The 12594-nt window shown below is 41.0% G+C and overlaps 1 protein-coding gene across 3 annotated transcripts in view; it reads left to right on the forward strand.

Annotated features, from left to right (window-relative positions):
• CFAP47 (cilia and flagella associated protein 47) overlaps window positions 1-12594 on the forward strand; it is a 665273-nt gene that overhangs the window by 447644 nt on the left and 205035 nt on the right. For all 3 annotated transcript variants that reach the window (XM_075913261.1, XM_075913262.1, XM_075913264.1), the window contains exon 50: window positions 5493-5630. In XM_075913261.1, the coding sequence (XP_075769376.1) occupies window positions 5493-5630 (138 nt within the window). The remainder of the gene's footprint in view (window positions 1-5492; window positions 5631-12594) is intronic.

The raw sequence follows: 12594 nt of genomic DNA on the forward strand, positions 1-12594 counted from the left end.
CTCATACCAACACCAGGAAGAGACAGATCTATGTGATCAGGCATTCTATACTTAGAGGAATTGGCAGTTCTGTCACCAATTCTAGAGAACAGAAGAATGAACTTTGTGCCAGGAGCAGGGATCTGAGTTGTAAATGGAAGGCTGAAAAGGATCCTGATAGCAGTAAAAATCTGCCGATTCTGCTGCATGTCAAGACATATTACACTGCTAGGTTTCCACTCGTGTGAATCAATGATGACTACACTTAGCTGGGTAAGATGCTAAAAGGAGTGGAAACTCAGACAATTTTCAGTAGAATAGTAAAGGAAGGCAAAGATATGACAAAATAATGAAGATCAAAACATGGCACAAGGTACTGATCCTATGAAGAAGGTTTCTGGATGATGGACATTGGAAGGCATTTACACAAAGACTTTTCTCTACTGATGGACTTTACTTAGTACATGGGATATTAATGTGCTGGGATCAAGGCAGGCACACAATTGATCAGAAGGGCTTTAAACTGGAAGATGAAGGGAGACATGAAAAATCCACACCTGGGTTCAATAAAGAGGAGATATAGAAAGGGATAATGAACACTACAATGTAACAGTATGTACAATAAAGAGCAAGTAAATACAGATATTGAGTCAGATAGGCATTATAGTTAGTGAAAGGACTAAATTTAATCTGGCTAGAAAACCATATTAGGTTTGAGAGAAACAACTAGAATGATTGCGCATATAAAGTCCAGGCAATAAAATGAGAACTACTGGAGCATGAGGTAAAAGCTGATACAAGGATTACCGAAACATGCAAGAGCGGTACCCATGACTGAAATACAAGATTTGAAGTATATATGCTATAAGAGAGATAGGAATAAAGCTAAAGGTGATGGAGTAGTGTGGTGAATCAATGAAGAGGAGACTAGTAAAGAAAAGTGATAGTCTGGACAAAATTGAATCTTTCTGGGTCAAAATCACTTTGGAGAAAGATTGTAAAAGAATCCCTAATTAGATAGTGTTGAGGATTTGCTTTTGAACACCAGGGTCAGATTCAGATATGCATAGAGATCTTGCTTTGATGTTATATGAGAGACAGACACTTGTGTTGTGATAAAATACTTTAACTTGCAAGATGTGAATTGGAGAATAAATACTACTAATATGATAGGGCCCAGTTATTCCTGGATTTTTTTAGATGATAGTTTTCTTTATAGCATTGTCACCAAACCAACAATAGTGATGCAATTTTACACTTGTTTTGGTAAATAATAGGGATGCGAGTAGTCAAGTAGGCGACTCGACTACCCAATAAGCCTAGGCTTACCAGGTAGTTGAGCGGACTACTCAGCTACTCACATTTTCCACTCCCTTGCTGCAAGGGAGACAACAAGGGGGTGGGGGAAGTGGGAGCCGGTGCTGGGGGAAGCCAGCTTAAAAGTAGAGTCAGTAGCACAGGCGAAAAACAGGGGAGGCTACTGTGAAGCAACCTTTGCCTGCAGTGGGCCCAGGTTTGCCACAAGGAGAGGCTGTTCTGCATCCACAAACAGGGGCTGCTGGACCTGGTGTGAGCCGGGACTGAGCAAGCCTGGTTCATGCTGGGTCTGGGACCTACCCCTGCTGTGGCTTTGCAGTTTAAATGTAGTAGATGTACATTTAAATGTACTACATTTAAACCGCAGAGCCACAGTGGGGTAGCTCCTGGACCCGGCACAAGCCAGGACTGAGTGCCTTCCCTTATTGACTAATTGTGTAGTCTTTGTATTGACTATATGATTAGCCAATTACACGCCTCTTAACATCCTTACTAAATAGTGAGACCATTATAGAAAAGGTGATCATAAGAAATAATCTTGGATTGAGTGATCATGCATTGATTTAATCTGAATTAAATTGAAGAATTAAGACTGTCAACTGAGATTCTTGATTCTTGATTTTGGGAAATTATGGGCATTAGCTTTCAGTGGTTTATTTAACTCAAGAACAAAATGCAGAGGTGGCTTAGCTTTTTTATGGTTAATCTGAAGAAATTCTATCTGAAATTTGTATCCCAGGCAAGAGGAAAAAAATCCTGAAAACTCAGCTGTATGAATAACCACCTCCAAAGCTTACCAAGAGTAAGCAGAAAACCTAAAGACAATGGAAAAAGGGGTACATAAATTGCTAAAAGTATCTGGATGTATCTGCTGTTTCTTTGCTCCTGTGAGGAGCCTATTGCATCTTATCCCTCCTATTCTCTGTCTTTGATTCATAATAGTTTAGACTCCTGTAGGCTCTAGTATTTTATTATAATTTTGGTTGTTGGGTTTAGCTGCTAGTACTAGGTGGTATTGGTGACCTGTGATATACAAGAGTTTAGAATTGAAGATTGGTGGTCATTTCTGGCCTTAGACTCTATGACTCTAAAAGGCCTCTGTTTTCTTCTATCATTATTGGTGTATCTGAGAGCAAGTCTACATTAAACTGCTACATCAGCGCAGCTACGCTATTGTAGCTATGCCACTGTAGCACATTTGGTGAAGACACGCTATGCCAACAAGAGAGCTATCTCTCATTGGAATAATTATTCCATTTCACTAAGAAGAGTAAGCTATGTCTGCGGGAGAGTATTTCTCACCGACATAGCACTAGTGTGGCCAACATGAATTGCTGTGTTGGGGTAGAGGGATAGGAAAGTTAATTTCACACCCTGAGCAATATAGGGTAGATTGACTTAATTGGCAGTGTATGCTTACACTGCATGGCTATTTTGGGATGCCAGAGGTATCCCGAAATAGCTACTCCGCATCAGGGCCGGACTGAGCCATTCCGGTGCTCTGGGCAGACAATTGAATTGCGCCCCGGGTTGGGGGAGGGTGCATGTGCAGCCCCGCCCCTGTGCCGGCACATGGGAGAGGGTGCATATGTGGCCCCTGCCCAGCGCGTGGGGGAGGGCGCGTGGAGCTGGCGACAGCAGGACGCACGTGCCTGGCCCAACCCAGCTCAGCCCAGCTACCACTGCTGGCGTGCAGCCCAGGGCTGCCCGGGGCGGGCCAAGCCTGGCCGTGCAGGGCCCCGCAGCCGCAGGGGGAAAGGCGCTGCTGGCCGGCACTGCGGGGGTTAACGTGCTCCCCGCCCCAGGCGGCCACTGCAGGGTGGCCACTGAGAGCTGCTGCAGCCCGTGATCTGAGAGCCAGGCATGCAGCACCTGATGGCAGCTGTAAGGGGTGCTGCGTGCCCCTTACAGCTGCCATCAGGCGCCCCCCCCATAAATTGGCACCCCGGGCAGCTGCCCGGCTAGCCTATGCTTTAATCCAGCCCTGCTCTGCATCTTAACAAGCCACCCATTTGAAATAACAGGCGCACTATTTCAGCATCCCTGTAACTCTCGTTCCATGAGGGTTATGGGATGTCTTGAAATAGTGTGTTATTTCAAAATTGTAGATGTGCCAAATTTCAAAATAGAAATGAAATAAGATACACAATTTGTAGCGCAAGTTGCGTATCTTATTTCAAGTTTAAGGTGCTGTGTAGATGCACCATAACAGAACTCAATAAAAAATGTACTATGAATAATTTGCCTAGCACCAAACACTTAATAAGATACAATTAAAAATGCTTCCTGTGGAACACATTTCAAATGAACCCTAAGAATACTTAAGTGACATAATGTCTTATAGAGTAACTAGAACACTTACCTTACATTGGTCAGGTATTTCAGGGCAGAGAGCTGGTATTGTAGGGGGTGCAGGAGTCAGGGCAAGACCTTGGCAGCATGGTGGGGGAGGGGCAGTGCAGGAGACTGGGGGTGGAGAGGTGTGAAAGCAAGGGTTAGAGAGTGAGAAGGGGCTCAGGGCAGGGGCTTGGACTTTTTCTTTCTCCCCAGATCCTCCTGGCCATGACAAGGGGAAAGCTTTGGGGTAGGGAGTCTACTTATCTGGTGTGCTGGCAGGCAAGATGGTGGAACCCCAGTCCTACTGGCCACTGATATGGCTGCCCCCAGTGGCCACTCTGCAGGATAGCCTTCCCCTGCAGGTTTGCTGCCCCAAGTGGCCATAATCAGTATTGCGTCCCTCTGAACAGCCTCTCTATTTCCATGTTATGGAAAACAATTTCTTTCCTGGCACTTCTGGTTGTCCTGGCATAGCCAAACCCTGATCTTTTTTTTAAAGTTAGGAAAACAGGAAGCAGCATACCAAATTTAATGGGCCTTGCTCTTACCATTTAGGAGTTTTTGAACAAATGGGCTCACAAACAGACACACAGACAGAGAGATGTACAAATTGCATAGATGGATTAGATTAGATTAGATTAGATTAGATTAGATTAGATTAGATTATGGTAAAGTCTAGGACTTTAGCAGGGTTCAAAAAAGATTTAGATATATGCATGGAGGATAGGTCCACCAATGGCTGTTAGCCAGGATGGGAAGGAATAGTGTCTCTAGCCTCTGTTTGTTTGGGTGAAAGAAGAGGGATCATGTGAGGATTACCTGTTGTGTTCCCTCTCTGGGCTAGATTGACCCAGTATGACCATTCTTATGTTCTTATAAAATAAGCCTAACTGCAACAAAATAAACATTTTTATGGAAAGTACAAGAAGCAAACATAAAACCTAGTTTAAAACCTTATACTGTATGCTGATTGATATGTCAAATCAAAAGTTGAAAAATTGGTGCAGAACCTAAAAGTGCAACAAGTAGACTTGTTTCAGCTTTAAGTGTCTCTTGAATCTAGGAAATTACCGGAACAAAAGTCAATTAGTAGAGAAATATCTTTTTTTCCAAGATGTGTTGATTAAACTGTATATTTAGAGGCACCTAATGCAAGTAACAAAATCTATGTTCAAGCTGCACTTTAAAATGTTTAGTGTCATCAATACTGATTAAAGCGACCATGTATGTATTGAAGCTTGTACTTTCAAGATTAAATGAAATTCTTTATTTTTAATTGAACAGGGCATTTTCCAGTGCAGTAAATAAAGGATAACTTTGTAGTCTCTGGTTATTTATTAGCCACTGAATATTCTATTACAAAACACGTTTAATCCCCAAAACGTATGATTAAAACGTATGTTACAAAACTACTCAGGAAAATTAAATCTAGGTATATGGGATGGCAACCATAAAAACAGATTACTGTGGTCGGTGATTTAAAAAAAATCATGGAGTTCATCAACACTCTCAGCTATACATGAAAATGAAATTGGGAAGTCAATAAAAAGCTCTTATCCATATTTGATAATTAAGCTATATTCCTTATTACTGGCTTTTAATTATTTTGTTTAAGCTGCTAAAATAATTTTCTTTCTGAAGAAAGAAAAAAATAATTTGGAAGGAGGGTTCATTTCCTTGAGCTCATCAAAGATGTTTTCTTTATCACAATCAATTATAGTTAGACAGCTGACACCTGAAATTTAGGATTTGTCACATATTCTATTCTTCAGAACTGCAGCACATTAATATAAGTCTGGAAGACAATTTTATAAACTAATGTTCTGGTTAATATAACATCTGTTACCTATTTGTTTTAGGTGTAATTTCATTTATTGCTGAAGTTGAAGAACAGCAGCAGTCTCAACATAACAGCTCACTGGAGGAGACAGATGGTGAACAGGCCCTTCAGAAATTGACAACAGAGACATCACAAACAGTTGATGTAGAAAACACTGGTATGTTTGTTACTATGGATAATTTCATTATCAATCTGTATAAATCTCTATTATCATTCATTTTTAAATGAAATGCATATTTGATGTGCCAAGCCACATGCCTGTGAATAATGCATCGCCAAATGTTTATTGCATACATGTGAAAGAGCTTGTCCTTTGGTTGATACTCAAATGATTTTTACATAGCTTCAAGCTTTGATTGTCCTTTTTCTCTTTTTTTGCAATACTGGTAGCAGTCAAGCATCTGTTATTTTTCAAAACCAAAGGTAAAATTTATCAGAGGGGTAGCCATTTTAGTCTGTATCTGCAAAACCAATGAGAAGTCCTGTGGCAACTTAAAGATTAACAGATTGATTTTGGCATAAGCTTTTATGGGCAGACTCACTTTGTCAGATGCACTGGAGTAGAAATTACAGAGGCAGGCATAAATATAATAGCACATGAAAAGAAGGGAGTTATTTTATCAAGTAGAGGACCAGTATTGTCTTTCCTGAAACATGGGTATGGTGATACTGATCAAAATAGGTCAAAATATAATAGTTACTTGAAGGTTGTCTACTTTAGGAATTTATGAGCAATCCAGGTATTTCTTAGCTGCAGTCATGTTTTATTTGCAAAGAATGTATGCCAAATCTTGCTTCCCTGGGCTATGTCTAGACTACAAGCTTCTTGTGCAATAAGCTTTTTGCAGAAGAGATCTTCCGCAAAAACTTCTGGCGCAAGAAAGCGTCCACACTGCAAAAGTGTATCTAAAAAGTGATGCACTTTTGCACAAGAGAGCGTCCACACTGCATGGACGCTCTCTCAAAAGAAATAGCTATCCACAGAATGGCCACCAGAGCACCTGTGACTTTTCCTCTTTCCTGTTTTTGCACAAAAAAAGCCCTGTTGCCTGTCCACACTCACCTTTTTGTGCAAGAACTCTTGAGCAAAAAGGAATTATTTCTTGTAGAAAGAGGAATAACTATTGCGCAAAAATGCCTGTTCTTTTGATTATTTTTATGTAAAAACATGCTTAAGGTGTGGATGCTCTGTGAGTTTTTGCTAATCAGAGTCCAACAAGAGGCAGTTTTCATTGTTCACAGTTCAAACCCTCTTTCCTGTCAGCATGCTTCCCAAATCCTCCCATCTCTTTGCTTTCTGTCATGGCCATGTTTGCAGTGCTTTTCTTGCTGCTTGCTTGGCTTTCTTCTGTCTGTTTCTGGGTGCTTTTTCTCACAGACACACTTTATCCAGGAAGCAGTATCCAGTCTCATGTATTTTCCTTTATTCTGCAGCAAAACCCTTCCACCCACATAGCTCAAATTCGGGCTGCTCTTGCATGTGGTTCATGTTTTGGGTGGAGGCTTGTAATGATTCGACTATCTCATTCCATAAAATAGCTTCACTGTTTCTTACATTTATTCTGACAGAAGGAATACTTAGGTATCTGTTCATGTTCTGTAAATTACACCATAGCTATCACTGCAGAACAGAAAGAAACAGTTTCAAAAATAAATATTCACTTCATACTTACACTGGGCCAGCCCTACCAACCACCATTCAGTATTCATTTTTCTCTAGAACAAGCTGGTTGATCTTTCTCTTTAATCTTTTCATTATTTTTCTCCATCTGTTATTTTTTCAAAAAGAAGTTTTTTTAACAGCTAGTACCTTGGCAGAGAAAGCTAGATACTAGAAACCTTAAGTCAGACCCTCTCCACTCTGATTTAGACCAAAGCAAGATGGATCTATTTCTACATCATTGGTATGTGGGTGAGGGTTTACACCGACTCCTTGTTAATAGAAAGAACTTTTGATCCCTTTAAAAGAAAATCTCAGTTTTCGTTTTTAAAAGTGAGCCCACAGCTCTCTTCTTTAAGAGAGAGCCTGGAAAAGGTGAACTAATGCAGAATGATTGCTAGGACTGAAATCAAAATGCAGCTGTATTTCCCTTCTTTAATAGGAGACTGGGCAGATTTAAATATGTCATTTGCCAACACAGAGACACTTTTTTTTTATAAAGAGAGTAAATTATACTTTGAGTGTAACCCAAAGAATCATCTCACTAGTCTGCCCCACAATCTTTAGGCTTTTAATCTGACCCTATACGCTGTAGTATTGCAATATCTCATAGTTCTTACATCAGAGGTGGGCAAATTCTGGCCCATGGGCTGGGTCCGGTCCACAGGATTAATTACTGGCAGGCCCCCACCTCTATATCTACCTGCGCTTCCACAGGTATTGGGCGATCATAACTCTCAATGGCTGTGAATCGCCATTTACAGCCAATGGGAGCAACGGAAAACAATGTCCTCGTCTGTGCTAGTTCCGGCAGCTGCCATGGCATTGAACAATGAGAGTTGCAATCGCCCAATACCTATGGAAGTGCAGGTAAATATAGTGGCAGAGGGTTGCTGTGGCAAAGGGCTCCTGTGGTAGAGGAACGCTGTTTTTTTATTGTCCACCTCTGTCTTATATAGTGCTTTAAGATCTACATCAGTAGAACTTAAAGTGCTTTGCAAAGTAGGTAAGTATCATTATCCTATTTAATGAATGGTGAAACTAAGAAATAGAGAGGGGAAATAACTTGCTGAAGGTCAAACATTGGTTACATTTAGGCAGTAAACATTAGTTTCATGACCTTGCCAAAAATACTACTCTCCTCTGCTTGTTCTTCCAGGCCTGAAAGTGGCCATTTCCCATGGCAACTTCAGTAGCTTTTTCAAAGGGAATTCCTGTCTTGCATCCAATATGTGGAGGGAATATTGAGCTTAGGCATCACAATAGGGATGTAATAGTATAGTTGATTAACAGATAAGCAAAAAGCTTATAGGTGAATGCTATAGACTACACACATTTCCCTCCCCTGATCCTTGCTAGTAAATTTTTTAGCAGCCTGGCCAACAGCCAGAACCTACTCCTGCTGCAGCTCTGCATTTAAAGTGTATTAGGAGTCAGGTAGTCAGTCAGTCTGTCTCAGTTTCGGCTCATGCTGGGTCCGGGAGCTCAGACCCACCTTAGACAGGGGCTGCTACCACGCCATGCTGCTGCCTGTTTATCAGAGGCAGCAGCACCGGGCAACAGGCAGCCAGTCCACAAGGGAAGCTGGTTTTTAAACTGGCTCCCCTGGTGGACAAACTCATGCATGACACCCTGCGATCTGCCTCTAATACAGCGGCTGCTGGTCCCGCCCCCGGGGACTATAGAATAGTCGACTAACTGATAAGAATTCATGAGGTTACTCGACTATTCAGTTAACCAATATTTAACATCCCTATCTCACAACCCACCTTGACCCTTTGAAGCTATCCATTTCAGTAGTGGATCAGGAGAGGAGAGAAGATGGAGTCCAGCTATATCTGTTGTTGCCAAATTAAGTGAAAGTTATGTGCCATTGAAAGCCAGCCCCTCTCTCCCCTAGAGTCCCTCAAGTCCCCCACTCCATCACTGAGCCATTGCATAGATTCTGAAGAGCTGGTATGTTAAAAGAGGGCCTAATGTTCATGCCCAAAGTGGAGTTATATATCTTGGAAGGAATCAGATTTAGAATGTTTATTTTGAAAGAACAGAATAATAGTGCATATGTTCTTGTCTCATTTTGTCCTTGGGGAGTATCAAGAAGTAACTTGTTTCAAAATATCTTCTGTCCAGCTTCATTCAAATGCATTCTATTCTGTTACCATTTTGACAAGTATTTAACTTCTGAGAGCTCGTGAGGTGCACCCTCAAAAAGACACAGCCTGGTGGAGCTTGTCTGTATTTGTTATAAACAATATTGTCTCTAGTCAGCAGTTAGACTTGACACACACTTTGGCAAAGCTTTTTGTCACTCTCTTAAAATTAATGCATCTCTCAACCAGCCCTCCTTCAATGATAGTCTTTAGTCGCAGAAGGATAAAAGTAAGTTTCTTATCTAAAATTGAAATTCTTGCAATTTATGTTCTCCCTGCTGTCTTTAGAAAAGCAGGTTTCTGAATAGGCGATATAAGCAATTGAGGTGTTGACTGAAAATATTCTATATTTAAAGATGGTTTCTTGCCAAAAGTTATGTATCAACACAACCCCACTTTTCAAACCTTAGACTAGAGACTTCCAGGTTCTCATATCTAAACAGTATATATTTGGGATGGCAAATTTAGAAAATTCTAGGGCATGTCTACACTAGGAAATTATTTCAAAATAAGTTTATTTCGAAATAATAACTCCTGAAATAACTATTTCAAAATAGCGTGTCCACACTACAGGGAAGCTTCGAAATTAGTCTGAGGTAGGTTCCCTTAATGTGGATGTGCTACCTCAACTCTGAGCCCCAGGAATTACTGGGGATTAATTACTTGAATGACTCTGGGGAGTGGTTACAGTAAAACTCCAGTTGTTCGGCATCCAGTGGTCCGGCACTCCCGATAGTCCGGCATCAACTGGAACCCGGAAGTGCTCTGGCGAGCCGGACAATTGAAGCTGCTCTGCCCCCGGCTTCCCCAAGTCCAGTGCTGCTGAAATTGACCAGCGGCAGACTTGGGGAAGCCTGGGGCAGAGCAGCTGGGGTGCTGCCGGGTTGGTCCCACAGCACCGCCCCTCACCTGAGTGGCGCTGCGGGATCAACCCGGCAGCACACAGCTGCTCTGCCCTCGGCTTCCCCAAGTCCGCCGCTGCTGAAACTGACCAGTGGCAGACTTGGGGAAGCCGGGGGCAGAGCGGCTGGAGTGCTGCCCACGCTGTGCAGTTCCCCCCACCCCCCATATCCCTCATAGTCCCCCTTCCAGTACTCCGGCATATCCAATAATCCGGCACCCCCTGGGTCCCAAAGGTGCCGGATTATCAGAAGTTTACTGTATTTTGATATAGCAGCAGTGGAGCGTCCACACTACTGCTATTTCAAAATAACTATTTCGAAATAAGTGTTATTCCTTATAGAAAGCAGGAGTTGTTATTTAGAAATAACCAGCTCCTTGTTTCAAAATAATGAGTTTGGTACTGTGGTCGCTCCATTTGTTATTTTGAAATAAGGGGAGTTATTTCGAAATAAATCCCTACTGTAGATCAGGGCCCAGTGACAAGTAAAATAACTTTTAACATCCCCAACTTTAGGGTGTAAATGTTATGAGGGCACAATAAAAAGTTTTAAGCACAGAGGTTATTTAGAATGAGATTCTGCACTGTAGGAACTGATACACAAGTGGAGAAAAAAGTAGTTACATTGGCTGCAGATGATAAACTTCCCTTATAATATTGAGAGAAAAAAATTCATGCATTTATTAATTGTCATTCTTTAAAAAATAGTTAATATCAGCAACCACATAAATCACTGATGCTGTTCAGATCATCATCTTGATTTATCTGCATCGTAAATTTAGGTGGTTTAGTTAAGATTACATGCATGTGAGTCAAACCTACATACTGAATTTTCAGAAATATTGTATTGGAGGTCTTTAAGCACAATTAATTTATTTTAACTGAATTTCTTCCCTCTGCCTCCCTACCCCTGGTTGTTTTAAGGCAGACGTGGCCTGGGTAAGCAATTACAAGTAATACTTATTTAAACACTGCACACAATTTTGAAGAATATAAACTTCCAACTGGTTTCCAGCATTTTGTAACTGTTTTATGACTTCTAATACAAAATTGAAAGTTCTGATATGTTTTTTGGGCAGTTCAGATATATAACAAACAACTGAACAATTTTATCGTTTCTTCCTTTTGTTGAAAATAGTGTTCAGTACTGTGTCCAAATTCATTTTAAAGTGTTTTTTATTGTGTGATCCCTTTGTGATTCATTATACAATTTATTTGAACAATTTTATTCTGGTATTAAACTATGATATTGTACTGAAGCAACTCAGACATACTTTATGGACCTGCATTCCATGTAGAATGTTGTCAGGCATGGAGTGTATGCAGTGAGAAACTATGCACACTGGATGTAATTGTCTGTGTGAAATTATTAATAAAAACAGACTGTAATGGTTAGCAAGGCAAACTTCTGATATGCTGCTTCTGAGCTTTCAGTTGAATCTTTCCTACAGCAGGTGTTAGTGTATAGTATGTTCTTGAAGCTAGTAATGTTGTGTTTGTCATAACCATTAATCAGTCACTTCATTTGCAAACCTATATGTCTGCATGCTTTTGGCAATCATACCATACATGATTTCAGTTGCATATGTAACCTAGGGGACTCAGACCACTACAGAGAGTGAAGTCTACTCTACAGCCTTAGCAAAGAAGCAGGTGGCTTTTATCTCATGCAGGACAGGCTCATGACTTTAGCCCCTATAGTTCAATCCCACCCACCAATGACCCATTTCTTGTCCCTGGGTTACACATATAAACAGATTAGGGAATTTTCTCATCTGATTAAAATGCCTGTGATATGCATTGTGTTTGCTCAGGCAGTCTGTAGCTAAAACAACATATAAATTTTATAAGACAAATAATTATGAAAAATAGTCATCAGATATTTGTGTGTGTATACAATTCTTTGTGTTTGACACTGGACTGATTTGTTGCTAGTACAGCAAGGAAATATCCAAGCCATCTTTTTTTTTTCAGCAACCTTTATTTATAGTTATTAGAGGGAGAGCTTCACTTTCAGTTCCTTTTGAGTTCATATCTCAGGCAACAGGCCTTGTTGTGTGCACCTCTTGTTGAGGGTGGAACTACAGCTCCCTTCCACTCTTGAACTGCTTGTCTGGGCTGCTGCTCCTCTGGTTACCGACCGTATTAACCTGACAGGCTATTGTGTTTGAGTTGTTAGCTGGAATGTTCATAATCTAAGTCACTGTTTTGTCATCTATGTCATTGTTTTGCCTTTCTCTTGAACAGCTTCTCTTTTCATTCACTATCAATGTGGTAATTCTAAGTAGTACAATTTGTGTCTGGAAGTTTCTGGACTAAGTTCTGTCCTGCAGCTCAGGCCACTTGATTTTCTGCTTCTGGCAGTGGAACAAGGTGATGGTTCCATTACTCCTGATCACAGACTAATGGA

The sequence above is a fragment of the Pelodiscus sinensis genome, chromosome 1, assembly GCF_049634645.1.
Source record: "Pelodiscus sinensis isolate JC-2024 chromosome 1, ASM4963464v1, whole genome shotgun sequence".
NCBI lineage: Eukaryota > Metazoa > Chordata > Testudines > Trionychidae > Pelodiscus > Pelodiscus sinensis.